A 15,394-nucleotide genomic window follows, 5' to 3' on the forward strand; every position below is an offset into this window, starting at 1 on the left:
AAATAAGTAGAATATCCACTTCCAGAGGGAGTGAATGACCATGTAGGTTATTTACATAGTTCAGTAACAATGTGTCCCTTTTCTCACCAGAATATCACTGGCTATGCTAACGATTCCATTAATTAGGTATGATAAGCCCGTCTTACGGAACAAAGACTCCATTTTATATGTGGGAGTGACACCTCTGAAGCCCTCCCAGGAAAACTTGTCTGCTACAGGTGCATGACTTAATGAAATTCTGGCCTTACAGGCACTAAAGAATTTCATTTCCTGGCAAGCCAAGAATATTAACAAATATGGGAATTTTAGAGAAAATAGTTTGGATAAGGATGATAAAAATTCTTCTGAGACATGAAAATAAAAGCCTCCACACACAAATTAACTGTAAAGCCTTAATATCACACAGCTCTAGTTTTGTTAACCACAGAAAAAGGAGGAATTTCTATAGATTAATATCTACGCTTATATATATTAATCAACAGCTCTTGTTATGCCTATGTAAACAAACTGGTGAAGTCAAACAAAATATCAGTTTAACAACGTTGAATCAGAAAATCATTAGGAAGCTTATGTGGGCAAATCCAAGCCTCAATGGCAGGAAAAATGGAAAAGTAAAAACTGATACCCTGCTCTGCTTCCAGCATGACTAAGTGCCGCTAGGGTGGGGGACACTTTGCATCTGGAGACAAACCAAAAATAGCAGGGTCATCTGACTGATTCTGGTCCCCAAAATAACAAATCTCAACTAATTCCCATCGGAACAGACTCCCTGACAAAAACAATCTCATCCCTGTTTTTCATTCTTCTGATGAGTGAAGGCAGTTGGTGAATATGATGGACGTGTGAGAAAGCTGTTGACTTGGATGAATATGGTTGTCATCGTTGTTGTTAGTTGCCACTGACTCGATTCTGACTCACAGCGACCCTCCATGTGCACAGTAGAACTACTCCATAGGATTTTCAAGGCTGTGACCCTTCAGAAGCCAGTCAGCAGACCTGTCTTCTGAGGTGCCTCTGGGTGGGTTCAAACCGTCAACCTTTTGGCTAGTAGTAGCGAGCATAGCCATTTACACCACTCAGGGACTCCTAGGAACACGGTGACCTTGGTCTTTTCTTTCCCTCCCTTTAAGCACTTGTTGTGTTTTGTATTTGGTGAGCCAGTCTTTCTGACGTCTGACTCCCTTGCAACTTTTCTTGTCCAAATGCTTCTGCCTCTGAGTCTGTTTTGACAGTATCTGCTATGTGCCAACACCATGCCTGGGCTGAGGATTTGGAAATGAACATGAACTCCTGCCTGGCAGAAGTTCACTGTCGCTGTGGTGTGGGGGAAGAAGCCTGTCTATAAAAAGATAACTTCTCCCTCAAATACTTGAAGTACATTAACACATTACCTCCACCTCTGTTTACTCTGGCCAAAGGAAGGAATTTCTAAAACAACCCCAGAGGTTCTGGGAACTTGTCATTTGAAAGGTGGCTCTGTCCACCCACAGGCTCGTGATCCAGCCTCATCTCTCCGGGCCTAGGCTACTGGACCATGAAGCCTCTCCCACCCTAGGCCTTTGCTATTTGCCCTGCCTCATTCACTCCTTTGCAGGGCTAACACCTACCATTCCTTCCCAGCCAGTATCAGTTGTTGTCACATTGATTCCAACTCATGGTGACCCAATGTGAGTCAGAGTAGACTGTGTGCTCCACAGGATTTTCAATAGCTGATTTTTCTGAAGTAGATCACCAGGACTTTCTTCCAAGGCAACTCTGGATGTACTCAAACAGCCAACTTTTTGGTTAGCAGCCAAGTGGTTAACCGTTTGCACCACCCAGGGATTCCTCCTTCCTTCCCATCTCAGCTTAAACATCATGTCTTAAAGAAGCCTTCCCTGACCACTCACACCCTGTTATAAACTCTCATAACACTTGGAATTTCATTGTTGAACTTCTCACAGGTGTAATAAATTATTTATGTAATTCTTTGTTTAATGCCCATCTTCTATGCCAGACTGTAGACGCCATGACGATGAGAACTGGCTCTGTTTCACTCCCCTTTCTGTCCTATCACCTACCACAGTGCACAGGAACTAGTAAGTGCTCCATAAGCATCTGTTGAATGAGTAAATGAATGGCCAGTATCTCATGGGGACTTAGAAAGATTGAAGCAGGACAATTAAGTCAGGATTCCTGTCACTTCTGTGGTACCTCTTGAGTCGGTTATTCACAGAATGGCAAGAACTATGAAATGAGATGAAATTTTTCAGGACACCAGGCTCCAAATTCAATACATAAGAGTTTGAAGTTATGTACCATTTTGAGATCATTTATTCATTTATTCAATGGGTACTTTACTAAGCACCTACTATGTGTCAGACACAAAGATGAATAAAATTGGCCTAGTCCTTGCCTTTATTGAGTTTACAGTCTAGTGAGGGAAGCAGATTTTGATAAAACATCCACATTCCCAAGAAAATGTAAAATTATACCTGAGTCAGGTGTTAAGAAAGGTACACAGTACTCTGACAGGCACAGTAGGGGATTTTCCCTCATCAGGGAGTCTGCCTTTTCTGTGGAAGAGGTGCCTGCCTGAGCTATGATCTGAAGGATGAGTAGTAATAAACTGGCCAAAAAGGGGCAGTGTTGGGAGACAATGCTCCATGGGTCTCTTGCATTTCTGTAGGTCTTATGAACAGAGACACTGACTGCCCTTGTTCTAGACTACCTTTTCAGTGATGTGTGTACAGCACACAGCCTTGGAAGATAGAGATAATGTTTCCCTCTGGAGCAAACAACAGGTTTGTTTACTGTCTGGGATAATAAAGATAATGTCTCCCTCCAGGGCAAAGAAGAGGGAGGCTTACTGCTCAATATAAAAGATTTGGATTCCTTAAACGCAGGATTCCTCTGCCGTGATGCAACCATTGGTGTGCAGCATCCACCTGGGATGCTCCAAAAGGACCCTTGTGGGACTTGGGGGCCAAGGGGAACTGATGAGAACACGAAGCTCATGTTGCATGCTATGCCGTGAGGAATAAAAGTCCTTTATATCTGACCTAGGAGTCTTGTGTCTTCTCCCAGCATCCAGGAAACTGTGGCTGACTATCTCATTAGCTGCAAGTAGGGTAAAATCTCAGACTCTTCATAGTTACTGACAGGCAAGTAGATGACACATACAAAGACTCTGTGGTGGAGAGAGTATAGCAAGTATAAGGATCTGAAAGAAGGCGTGCATGACTGGAGTGTAGGGAGTAGGGGGGACATGGCGTGAGATAAGGCTGGGAGGCAGTGAGCTGTGGGATCCTTGGCCAATCCTGCTGAGGCCTAGGAGGTATCTTGGCCATTTGTTGTGACAATGCTGCTGTCATGTAAGAACATGTGGAACTAATAAACTGAGCTGGGGGAGTGCAGGACAGCAAGGTTTGGGCCAGACTGAGCCTATGAGATAATTTTAACAAAGGAAGAGAATGAAAATGGGTGATTTCTTAACATCCTGAACACTGTTATGAAAATTTTTGCTATTTTGTAATACCTCTATTAGAGATTAGCTGAAGTCCACCTCTCAGTGCCCCAAATGAACAAGGAAAAATTATCACTGGCTGTCATCCCTGTCAATCATCTTGGGTACAAAAGGAGGCAGTCACCTTAGAAGGGAGAAGTGGCGACTCTTTAATATTCACAGAGCATGACTCTGGATAAACAGCTTTTTATCCACTCCTCTTACAACGAACTGGAGGGCTGTTCCACTTTTGGAGGAAGAGAGGCCGAGGAAGAGAAGGAGAGAGGAAAGAGACCTCACCAAGAGAGGGCTTCGAAGCCAGTGTGAATAACATATGCTTATTACCCAATATTATCATAAAAATAAAAGGACTTTGTTGAGAAGTCCTCTGACCCATTCTGGCTCTTAGAATTCTGACCGTTTCACTCACTGCCTGTTAATTAATTTATAACATGCAAAGAATGGAATTGTCCTGGATCTTTGGCCAAAAATGTATCACAAACAAGGACCAAGCCATAGAGGGCCTTAAGAAGTTGTGTTCTCATCCCAAGAATGATGAGAAGGCATTGAAGGATTTGAAGAAGGTGAGGGCATTAGAAGGGTTCAAAGCCTCACTGCAGAGGACTAGAGATTCTCTGTGTCACTATTTCTCAAGGGAAATCAACAGACGGCAGCACTTACTCAGCATTTACCTCAGGCCTTGCAGCAGAGCCTCCTCATTCTTCAAACAAGAGGCCTCAGAGCTCTTTGGGGGAAATTCCCACTCCTCTCCTGGCTTTTCCCTTAAATACCCAGCACATAAAAGGAGGGACGTGGATCTGAAAGGAGGCCCGCAGCTCAGGGCTCTTTGCTTTCCTCCCCACAAGGCCCTCTTGCCCTTACCTAGACTCTCAACCAGGCTGTGGAAGACGGCCTGGAGACAGAGAGTTTGAGGGGAGGCTAGGTCAGGCAGGGTGACGCTGGGCTGGGGAGAAAAAGAACAGCCTTGTTCAGGGCACTGAGGGTTTCATAACTCGATTATGCCGCTTTTCAACCTGGACTGAGGGCTGGAGATGCAGAAGTCGTGGCTGCCAGGGAGGCCGGGAAAACTGTGGGCGAGGAAAGCAAGGGTAGGGGGTGAAGCCCTTGGAAATGAGGCTGAGCCACATACCCCAGGAAGCCCCAGATTCTGGCGCTGAAGGCTACTCTGCTGGGAGGTGCCTCCTGAAGACTTGCACCCAATTTCAAAACTCCAGAATGTCTCAATCCTCCTTTGTGGCCCAAAGTGCCCCGCCCCCTCCACTCCTCAGTCTCACAGTTCCTTAATTGACACAAAGCTCAGATCTGGTAAACAGAATGGTTTCGGGTTCGGGGGAGTGGAGTGGGACGGGTATAAAAAGGAAGTTGGAGGTCTGGGGACAAGGCCCTGTCAGGCAGCTGAGCACCAGGAGCCCGGGGAAGTGCAGGAAGAGGCCACCTGCTCTGCTGCCGCCGGAATGTGGCTGAGGGTGGCTCAGACAGGTCTCTGGGCTGGCCCAGATGGATTGGGGCTGTGATGTTCAGGCTGAAGGGTCCAGGTGGCCCACAGAGCCACTGGAGGGTGGTGCCTGGCCTCCCACCTGCTTGGTGGGGGGATAAGAGGCAGAGGCAGTAGCGATGTGGGGCGGGGTAGGGCACTTTTCCCCTGGTGCAAGTCCAAGGGGGCACCAGACAAGGTGCCACAAACATGAAAGGCATCTGACTGAAGCAGTCAGACAAGAGAGGGGAAGGCATCTATTCATCTTGAAGTTGGGAGATTGCCCCTGGGTGCTTGTTACCCTCTTTATGCCCCTGATAAGAGGAAGATACAGTGGGGGGAGGGACAGAGCCTGGGGAGGGACTGGGGAGGGACTGGGGAGGGAGGAGGCTGCTGTCAACCTTTGATTGCCTAGGGGATTGAGGGGGAAGAAGGGCAGGGTGCACTGGTAGGTGGTCTGACCTTGGATTTCCCTGCAGGCTTTGCAGTCCTGGTGCTGCTCCAGTGCTGTGAGTAACCTGTAACCTGCTTTTAAGTCATGAGAGGTGGGAGTGGGGTAGAGGTCTTGGCACTTCCAGTTCTTTCTGTGATTCAAATGGTTCATAGAGACTAACATTTGTTAAACCAAGGTGGTGGGTATATGAATGATTTTTATACTATTCTCTACTTTTCTGTATATTTGAAATTTTTTTTTTAAATAAAAAAATTTTAAAGGCTCAGGTTCAGTAATGGCCCTGGTAGGAACACTACCACAAGTCCAGGAGCCACGTGGATGATTGCCGCTCCCTGTTCTTCCTCTGGAGCCCTGGTGGCACAGTGGTTAAGAGCTCGGTTGCTAATCAAAACATCGGCAGTTCGAATCCACCAGCAGCTCCTTGGAAACCCTATGGGACAGTTCTATTCTGTCTTATAGGGTCGCTATGTGTCGAAATCGACTCAACAGCAATGGGCTTGGTTTGGTTTTGGTTCTTTCTCTATAACCAAGAGGCAGAAGGAGCTTAATTTGCTACAGGAGTCATTAAAGTCAGAGAAGAAGAAGAACTTCCTCGTCTATTGTGATATTATGCCCCAGCTTACCCATCGCTGGGCAGTGGGTTACGAGTTAGGAGCACTAAGGAGATGGGCCAGAGCCTCTTGGATCAACAACCCCACTGCAAGTCCTACAAGGCTGTCCCCTGAGGGCCAGGCCATCTTCCAACACTGGCTGCCTTGCCTGAGTCCCTCCTTTCCCTCAAAGCCACTGCCTCTGGGAAGCCTTCTCTACTGGCATGGAGTCACCTCTATTTCACCTTTATTCATCAGCCCCCACCCTCACCCCACACAGCACCCTGTTCTTAGTCTGCAGTGGATTCATCCACTCCATTTGATCTTTTCTAAGCATCTTTGGAGTGTGCCTGATTTTCTTCAGACTGGGAACTCCCCAGAGGCAGGAGTGCTTGAGCCAGTCCCTTTCATTTAGAATTCTGTCTTCACTCCCAAATCTGCCCCCTACCCACACCCCCTTGAAGTTTAGCCCACCTCTCAGTCTGAGGGTCCCTGGCTGAATCCTAGCCCAGGCCCCACCTCAGACTTCTCCCTCAGGCTCCGCCTACAAGTTGGTCTGCTACTATACCAGCTGGTCCCAGTACCGGAAGGGCGATGCGAGCTGCTTCCCAGACAACATTGACCCCTTTCTCTGCACCCACGTCATCTACAGCTTTGCCAACATAAGCAACAATGAGATCGATACCTGGGAGTGGAATGATGTGACGCTCTATGACACGCTGAACTCACTCAAGAACAGGTTGGACAAGTGGCTGGCAGGACAGGAAGGGATAGAGGGTTAGCCGGGCTAGCCGCAGGGTGGGGCAGTTCTGCCCACGAGGATGGGTAAGGGCCCACTGCACCACCTCTGGGTGGAGAACTGGAAGGGCTTGGGCTTCTATGGAGGGGGTGATGAGGGTGGCATTGGCAAGTGTTTGGGGTGCTGACAGAGGCAGACTCTAGAAGAAGACAGGGGCTGAGCTTTCCTGGGAGGTGGGGGGCCCTCTTCTTCCCCAAGGGAGCCTCTACAGAGAGCATGGAGACTGCTCAACACTCTGTTCTGCCATCCCTAGCTTTCCACTAAGGAGAGTGAGAAAGGGCAGCATGCCTCAGAGTAACTGCCACAGTCTATAACCTCTTAGAATCACTGCATCTCAGAGCTAGAAGGACCTCAGAGACCTAATCCAGCCTCCCACCCCGAGCTAGAAACCTGCTATGACCTCCCAGACATGGGGCCACCAAGTGTCACAACAGCTTCGCCCCACTACTACCCTCCCCTCCTCTGTACCTCGCAGGAACCCCAACCTGAAGACCCTGCTGTCTATTGGAGGATGGAGCTTTGGCTCTCAGAGGTAGGACCCACTTCCCAGGGCAGGACTACAGAGGTTGATGGTCTACTTCACCCACTGTATGGGGGCACAGAGGACCCAGATTGGTTGGGCACAGAGGCCTAAATGGTTGTCAGGGGCCTTGGGCCTCAGGTACAGCCAAGGAACCAGAGCCCAGAGAGGGATAGGGACTTGCCAAGAATCATACAGCAAGTCGACAGTGGATCTCCTGGTCCCCTGACAGCGGTCTTTTTACTACTCCTCACACCTGAGAACAAAGAACAGCTGGGGGCTACTGCCACAGGGGCTGGAAGGAGAGGGATGGAAATGACTGGGAAGATTTGGGGGTGTAGAGATGCTGGGAGGACTTCCAGCAGTGGGTAGAGTTGGAGCAAGGCTTGAAAAGGGAGTGGGATATGACCATGACAGCTTCCGTTTATTGAGTGCTTACTAGGTATGTGTCAGGCACCCTTTCCAGCCATTATCCCATGTAATTGTCACAACAGCACTGTGAGGTATTATAATCATCCTCATTTTACATAAGGAGCCCTGGTGGCTCAGTGGTTAAGAGTTCAGCTGCTAACCAAAAGGTCTGCAGTTCAGATCCACCAGCTGTTCTTTGGAAACCCTACGGGGCAGCCCTACTCTGTCCTATAGGGTCTCTATAAGTCAGAATCCACTCAATGGCAACGGGTTTGGTTTTGGTTTATTTTACACATGGGAAAACTGAGACTGAGGTTATAACATTACCAAAGTGGTTTAGTGAGTGATAGAGCCAGGCTTGGAAACCACAAATGTCTGGCTCCAAAGCCCATGTTCTTTCTAAGATGCCGTGGGTGGGTCCTGTCTCACCATGCCCTCCTAGAGCTGGGCAGACTCAGGCTCCTGACCCCCAGGCCTCGGAAAGGTTGCCAGGGGGCCAAGGCCCCAGCTTATTGGTGTTAAGCACACTACGGGGTGATTTCGGTCCTAGATTTTCCAAAATAGCCTCCAACACCCAGTACCGCAGGACTTTCATCAAGTCGGTGCCTCCATTTCTGCGGACCCACGGCTTTGACGGGCTGGACCTGGCCTGGATCTACCCTGGACGGAGAGACAAGGAGCATTTCACCACCCTGGTCAAGGTGCTGGTTCAGTGGGGAGTGGAGGGAGGGAAGAGGTGGGCAGGCATCGGGGGTGGGGTGGGTTAGAAGTTGTCTTCAGCTGATGGCCTCCTGAGGAGAGGCAAAGAGGGACCAGGAACAAGACAAGCTGCCCCAGGACCTTACACGGCAAGGAAGACATCTGTGACTCTGGTGGGAGCTGGGCTGAGATCCTAAGAGGCAGAAGGTGATGACTGTCCATTTAGTGGTGCATCATTGTCCACTGCTCAGTGCCATACTGATGCCTTCAAGGCCCGGCATGCGCTGCATCCAGGGACATTCAGCCCCATCTAGGGGCAGCCCAGGCCTCTTCAGTTAACCCAGGGGCAGAGGAATAGTCTAAGCAAATTGCCCACAATACCAACTATAAGTCACTTTCATTTTGTGATTTCACGTGCCAGCATGAACAAAGCATGCTCATGAGGTGTGGCTGGGGTATGGGGGAGGAGATAGGCCCAAATAGTTTTTGGGAAAAGGATGGGTGACCTTGAAGGTGGGACCACTAATGGGCCACCTTATTATTCCACTGAGCCCCAGAGAGGTTGGGGATCACAGCAAATGGGGAAAGCCAATGAGGTGCCCCAGACCTCAGCCTCCATCCACAAGTCTCGCTTTCACATGGTCTGGGTCAGGGGGACCTGGCCCTCTTTACTCACCTGCCTGTCTCCCATCCAGGAAATGAAGGCTGAGTTTGCAAGGGAAGCCCAGTCGGGAAGACAGAAGCTCCTGCTCAGTGCAGCAGTGTCCACGGGGAAGGTCACCCTTGACAGTGGCTACGACATTCCCCAGATATCCCAGTGAGTCTGCCTCAGGCACCCCCAGCAGCGTTCTGCACACACCTTCTCTCCCCTGCCCTGCCCTAGAACTCCATGTAGACAGAGTCAGGACACTGGACTTCTAGTCCCAGTGCTTCCAGAAGCTCAGTGTGTGACCTTGAGCAAGTCACTTCCCCACTCTGGGCCTCAGGTTCCCCATCTGTCAAGCACAGGATAATAATCTCTTCCCTGCCTTTTCCACTTGGGGTTCTCTGTTGACCAGCTGAGAAAGTTGTTATAAATATGTTTTAGAAAAGGAAGTAGGAAAAGCTATACAAGCCAGCCTACCACCAGTGGGCATTTTCTCCATGCCTGGTCCAGCAGAGTGCTAGACTCTGGAAAGGGAGCACAGCAGTAATAGTACCTCTCACTTCTGGGATACTGGGGCATCCCAAGGTGCTTTCACACACAGGCAACCCCTCCCAGTTCAGCCACCCCTCCTCACCCTGCCCCCGTGCATGTGCGTGTGAGTGGTCAACAGCCAAGCCACCAGCCTGTCACTGGAACAAAGGCATGGATGGATCTTGGGAAACCCAGAAATAAGGAACAAATGCCCTTCAATTTGACCTTAGAATCTCCTGTAGGGTCTTAGGAAGGTATAGACTCAGTGCGTAACTTGACCATTTAAAGGGTGGAAACACGTTGCTCTCAACCATTTGCTCCAAACATCCAAAGCTCATATATACAAAATCCACCTACAGCCCACAGTTCCCATGACTTACCAGTATGGATGTGGAAAATGTCTGCCCCACTCCACTGTATCCTTGGGTTCAGGTTAACCTTTGGCACCTGTCGATGCTACTTTCAATCTGCTTTTACCAAGGCACCAGTGGAGGGAGGACAGCGAGGTGGAGTCCCACACCCAAATGTGTGCTGGAGGCATAAAGGGAGAACCTTGTTCTTGCATTAAATGCATTTGTGGGACCTTGAGCCCACACCCTGATGTGGTACAGAGGAGGAGGCCCAATAGCTAGGACAACAGACAACAACAGAAAACCCTGGGATTTGGGGGTTCATGGCTTTTCTCTCAGTTGCCTGCCTGTCCTACTTCACATCCCACTGGGATGGTAGAGTGGAGGCCATGAGCAGTTCTAACTTCCTACCTTGCCCTTCCTTCATCCTCTTCTTCCACAGACACCTGGATTTCATCACTCTCATGACCTACCAGTTTCATGGGGCCTGGCGTCAGACCACAGGACATCACAGCCCCCTGTTCAAAGGCCAGAAGGACGCAAGTTCTGACCGATTCAACAATGTTGTGAGTGCCTGGAAGGGGCGAGAGCTAGGAGGAGGTCCACGAGACCTACCTTGTTCACACACCACCCATCTACTCCTCAGTACAATCCTGCAAGGGAGGGGTTATGAGGCCCACTCAGAGATGGCCCACTCAGAAACTGAGGCCCAAAGTCTGTGCATTCTCCATGGCTCCCCCAGTAAAGGAGGTTATACCTCCATAAAGGACCAGGACATCTCCTGACGGGTATGCAGGGTGGAGAGAGTGAAGGCAGGGGGCAGAGTAGAGAAAGTGGGGGCTGAGGAGGCTGGAGGCTAAGGAGGCAGGCATCTAGTCTTGACCTGCCATTCACTTACTGTGTAACCAGAGCAAATCACCTATTTCTGCCTCTGTCAAATAGTAAGAAGCCCTTTCTATACCTAATAGCGGTGGTGGTTCAGTGGTAGAATTCTCATCTTCCATGTGGGAGACCTGGGTTCAATTCCTGGCCAGTGCACCTCAAGCACAGCCACCGTCTGTCTATCAATGGAGGCTTGTGTGTTGTTTTTATGCTGAACAAGTTTCAGTGGCGCTTCCAGACTAAGACACACCAGGAAAAAAGACCTGGAGATCTACTTCTGAAAATCAGCCATTGAAAACCCTATGGACCACAATGAGTCGGGGGCCAACTCCCCAGCAGCTAACAACAATAACATACCTAATAGGATTTTTTTGGAGAATGAAACCATAAAATGCATTTTAAAGTGACATTATTGGTACCTGGAGGGAAGGGAAACCCCAGATTTACCATATACCTGTAACTTCACCTTTCAAGGCAGGAGGATTAATTGTACAACCTTCTGCATCCACATACCACCAGCCCAGCTAACTAGTCTCTCTGGTACTGTTCCCTCCTATTCCCACCCAGGACTACGCTGTGGGGTACATGTTGAGGCTGAGGGCCCCAGCCAATAAGCTGGTAATGGGCATCCCCACCTTCGGGAAGAGCTTCACCCTGGCCTCCTCTGAGGCAGGGGTTGGAGCACCAATCTCAGGGCCAGGAACAGCAGGCCCCTTCACCAGGGAGGAAGGCATTCTCGCCTACTATGAGGTAATGGGGTTGGGGGAGGAGGTAAGTTTCCCAAGCACCACAGCAGCCCTAGGGAAGGTAATCCTCCCATCCCCACTTTAGCTCCTTTGGGAATAAACAATGTCCCCACTGACCTAGCACCCTGAAGAAGAGGAAGGGGCAGACCTTTTGCTGTTAACGGTCTCCCGCAGACACTCCAGTTTCCAAAACCACCCTAGAGAGAAGCTTCAGGGATAACCCCTCTGGCCACTGCGCTGGGATCTTCCCTCTGGCCGAGGAGACAGCAGTAGCCAAGGGCAGGCCCGTTTGCTTCAGTGCAGCCTCTGCTGCTTTGGTTGTACGTTCACTGCGGGCCAGTCCTCAGCGTCAGCTCACCATTTCCCATACTCATTTAAGATGGAGGAAGCTCTGGGCTATAGCAGTCAAGGAGAACTTTCTTGGACATTTGCATCTGTTTTACATAAATTTGCATAAAGCCTACAGTCTTTGGGGCAGATGAGGCCCCTGCAGCACTGGAAGAGAGAGGCTGCAGGAGGAAGCCAGGGGCTGGGCGAGATCTGAGTCTCTCCCCTGGGACCTGCAGTCTCAGCACAACACCTTAACACTACCCCTGGCCTGTTCTCTGCATAGGTCTGTGACTTCCTCCGCGAAGCCACAGTCCACAGACTCCTTGGCCAGCAGGTCCCCTACGCCACCAAGGGCAACCAGTGGGTGGGGTACGATGACAAGGAAAGTGTCAAAAGCAAGGTAGGTTTCCCCAACGCCACGTCCCAGAAGAAAAGGAGGGAGAGGGAAGCTCTGTCCCAAGCAGCCAGATTTGGGCCCCCTTGCACTCAGGGAAGAGACCCGGTGGCGCAGTGGTTAATGCTCTGCTGCAAACCAGAAGATTGGCAGTTCGAATCCACCAGCCACTCTCTGGGAGAAAGATGTAGCAGTCTGCGTCTGTAAAGACTACAACCTTGGAAACCCTATGGGACAGTTCTACCCTGTCCTATAGGGTCAGAATTGACTCCACGGCACCGAGAGCAGGGGGTCTTGTGGGTCTCAGGTGCCTGCTGTTCCCTCCCCTGGGGAGGGGCCCACAGAGAGCCGCCCCCCGCCCCTGGTAACCCAACACTGCCCCATCTGGGCCTCCCCTGCCAGGTGCAGTACCTGAGGAACAGGCAGCTGGCAGGTGCCATGGTGTGGGCCCTGGACTTGGATGACTTCCGGGGCTCCTTCTGTGGCCAGAATCAGCGCTTCCCACTCACGAGCACCATCAAGGATGCGCTCCTTGCGGCTTAGACTCCCTTCCCCGTCCTTCTGCTGCCCCTTCCCTCTGCACACAGTGGGGCCAGCGATGCCACACCCCTTGATGGCAGCTGGCCAGGAGCCTGATCACTGTCCTGTTGAGTCTCAGGCTGAGCCACAGCTCCGAGATTTGGGCTCAGCTCTGGGGAACAAGGAGGTAGGGTGGGGCTATGGCACAGCAAGGGCCTCAGGGCCAGCACGGTAAGACACAGGATCAGCACACACTTGCTGATTAATGAAAATGCTTACTGACCCCAAGCCCGGCACGAGGGGATTTCTTCAACTCCCTTACCGCAGCCTACTTGCCAAAAGATACCATCTGTAGCTCTACCTCAAGTAGCCAGACATCTTACAAGAAGCTGGGCCCATACTAATTATACTCTATGCAAAGCCCAATTTGAAACCTTTCCCCAAGAACACAGTCATGTCTCCCATCCCACTTCCCTTTCCTAATTCTGCAGCTGCTCAATAAAATACAAAAGATTAACAGTGTGCGGCACTTGCTTCAGTCCATCTTTGTGGCCTCCCTGGACTTACTGGACTCACCTCCCCCCATCTCTTCTGGATCCCTCTCTCTGAGGCATGGTGGCCTAAGCTGGCAGAGGGTGAAGCCACCATGTCTCTATGGGGCCCAAGTAGGCCCAGTCGGAGGCCAGAACCCTCCACCTCATCTACCTTGGAATTAACTCAAGAGAGCTGGTGGCCTTCCAGATCTTAAAGTCATTGTCATCAGCTTCTTAATTAAGTTCCTTGTTGAAAGAAAACTTTTCTGCTCCTGAAGTCCAGCAGGTGGTGGGAAGGAAGCCCTTTAACCCCATCTCTTCATCTCCTCTGTTCCCCGGAAGGTGGTAGAAGCCAACCACAGGGCCAGCTTAGAAAGCCCAGAACCCTGGACTCTTTCAGGGCCAGAAGGAAAGTAGAAGTCATCTCGAGCGCCCTCGCTCCCTCCCAGGGCTGAAGTCTCTGCAGGGCACTTGAGAGACACTCCCAGTGCCAGGAGTCCTCGGGTGGTGCAAATGGTTAAGTGCTCGACTACTAGTCAAAAAGTCAGCAGTTCAAATCCACCCAGAGGCCCTCGGAAGACAGGCCTGGCAATCTCCTTCCAAAAGGCCAGGACCTTGAAAACCCTATGTAGTATAGTTCTACTCCGACACACATGGCGTCACCATGAGTCAAAATCGACTCGACAGTAGCTAACAAAAACCCAATGCCAGGCAGCTCTCTAGCTTACCATTGCTGGGCTGAAAAAGACCAGCAGTCTCAGCACGGCCCTCTGGAGGGACATAGGCCACTCATCCCTCACTCCTGTAACAGTCCCTGCAGAGGCCAAGGCACCTCTGCTCAGGTGGCCTGAGACATGAAGTGGGGGTGAGGGGATGGGGCAGGATGGGCATGAAGACCAATCTGTCTCCCAGCCCTTGTGATTGGAGGTCCTCTCACCAGTGAACTCCTGCGCTCCTGGATACATCTTGATCCAAAGAGAGTCTAGGCATTCGCTCTAAAACCAAAGAGCACTTCCTTCTGGGTTCCCCGGTGTTTGGGTGATCTGTGACTTGGAATAATCACAAGTTGGCCTGATGGGTCATGATACTGGTTTGAGGTGTAGGTGAGGTGGTGGATCTGAAATCTGAACCAGCTGGAGCTGGCCAGAGGCAACCGATCCCAAGGTCACAGGCGAAGAAAGTGAGAACTTTGCCGGGGGGAACCAGGCGTTTCACGCTGACCGGTAGGATCAAGCATTTCCTAATCCCTGCCCGCTGCCCTCCCAACCCTGCAAGGGGCTTTGAAATCTCAGTGGCTGTGAGCCCTCCTGGGCAGCCCCCACCCCCGCCCCCCTCCAGGCGCCCCTCCCCCAGTCTGGGACAGGCTCCCCAGGGCTGACTCAGGGTCCTGCAGTGTTAGTCACTTTCACTTATAGCTGCAGAATCAGAGGCCAGGGATGAGGATCGGGTCTCCGGCAGGACACTGAGTTACCTCGCAGAGGGCACGGGCACCCAGGCAGGACTCAACCCAGGAGCTCCCCAGGCCCTCCACTGCTACTCCCCAACTCAATAGCCAGGGGTGAGAGGCGGCCAGCCTCCTGCAACACGGTGCCCCTCCTGCGCCCCCTACTCGGGGCTGAGGACCTGCTGCTCATTACCTGTTTATTTATTTGTTTTAAAATCATGGGATAAATCATACATGCTGAGGAGGCTGGGTGGTGCAAGCAGTTTGCGATCAGCTGGTAACTTAAAGGTGGGCAGTTCAAACCCATGCAGTGGCTCCATGGAAGAAAGACCTGGCAAACTTCTCCCATAAAGATTACAGCCAAGAAAACCCTACAGAGCAGTTCTACTCTGTAACACATGGGGTCGCTGTGAGTCAGGGGTTGACTCAAAAGTAGCTAACAAGAATACTGTACTTTACACATGCTAAAGAGTACATAAAATGGATCTGCTTCCTTTAAAGAATTGTTATAGTGAAAACCTGTATAACCACCAGTCAGGGCAAGCAATGAAACATCATTAGCACCCC

General features: G+C 50.7%; 1 protein-coding gene across 3 annotated transcripts; it reads left to right on the top strand.

The window, feature by feature from the left end:
* The first annotated feature begins 4,833 nt into the window (after positions 1 to 4,833).
* On the top strand, positions 4,834 to 13,371 carry CHI3L1 (chitinase 3 like 1). 3 transcript variants are annotated; one of them, XM_004375267.2, is made up of 10 exons: positions 4,834 to 4,984; positions 5,459 to 5,488; positions 6,561 to 6,762; positions 7,298 to 7,354; positions 8,304 to 8,454; positions 9,148 to 9,269; positions 10,422 to 10,545; positions 11,429 to 11,611; positions 12,221 to 12,337; positions 12,734 to 13,371. In XM_004375267.2, the coding sequence occupies exons 1-10, from the start codon at positions 4,960 to 4,962 to the stop codon at positions 12,872 to 12,874; spliced, it is 1,152 nt and encodes a 383-aa protein (XP_004375324.1). In that variant the 5' UTR covers positions 4,834 to 4,959; the 3' UTR covers positions 12,875 to 13,371. The 3 variants fall into 3 exon arrangements, with proteins under 3 accessions (XP_004375324.1, XP_023586099.1, XP_023586100.1); XM_023730331.1 differs by lacking the exon at positions 12,221 to 12,337 and having other exon boundaries at positions 4,836 to 4,984; XM_023730332.1 differs by lacking the exon at positions 4,834 to 4,984 and having other exon boundaries at positions 5,470 to 5,488; positions 6,676 to 6,762.
* The last annotated feature ends 2,023 nt before the right edge of the window (positions 13,372 to 15,394 follow it).

This window comes from Trichechus manatus, unplaced genomic scaffold (genome assembly GCF_000243295.1).
Source record: "Trichechus manatus latirostris isolate Lorelei unplaced genomic scaffold, TriManLat1.0 scaffold00035, whole genome shotgun sequence".
NCBI lineage: Eukaryota > Metazoa > Chordata > Mammalia > Sirenia > Trichechidae > Trichechus > Trichechus manatus.

Bases quoted from the DNA above. Each gene is read 5' to 3' on its own strand.
- CHI3L1 (XM_004375267.2), top strand. From the start codon at position 4,960: ATGTGGCTGAGGGTGGCTCAGACAG. The intron at 4,985-5,458 runs GTCTCTGGGCTG...ATTTCCCTGCAG, and splicing joins GCTGAGGGTGGCTCAGACAG to GCTTTGCAGTCCTGGTGCTG. The intron at 5,489-6,560 runs GTGAGTAACCTG...CTTCTCCCTCAG, and splicing joins CCTGGTGCTGCTCCAGTGCT to GCTCCGCCTACAAGTTGGTC.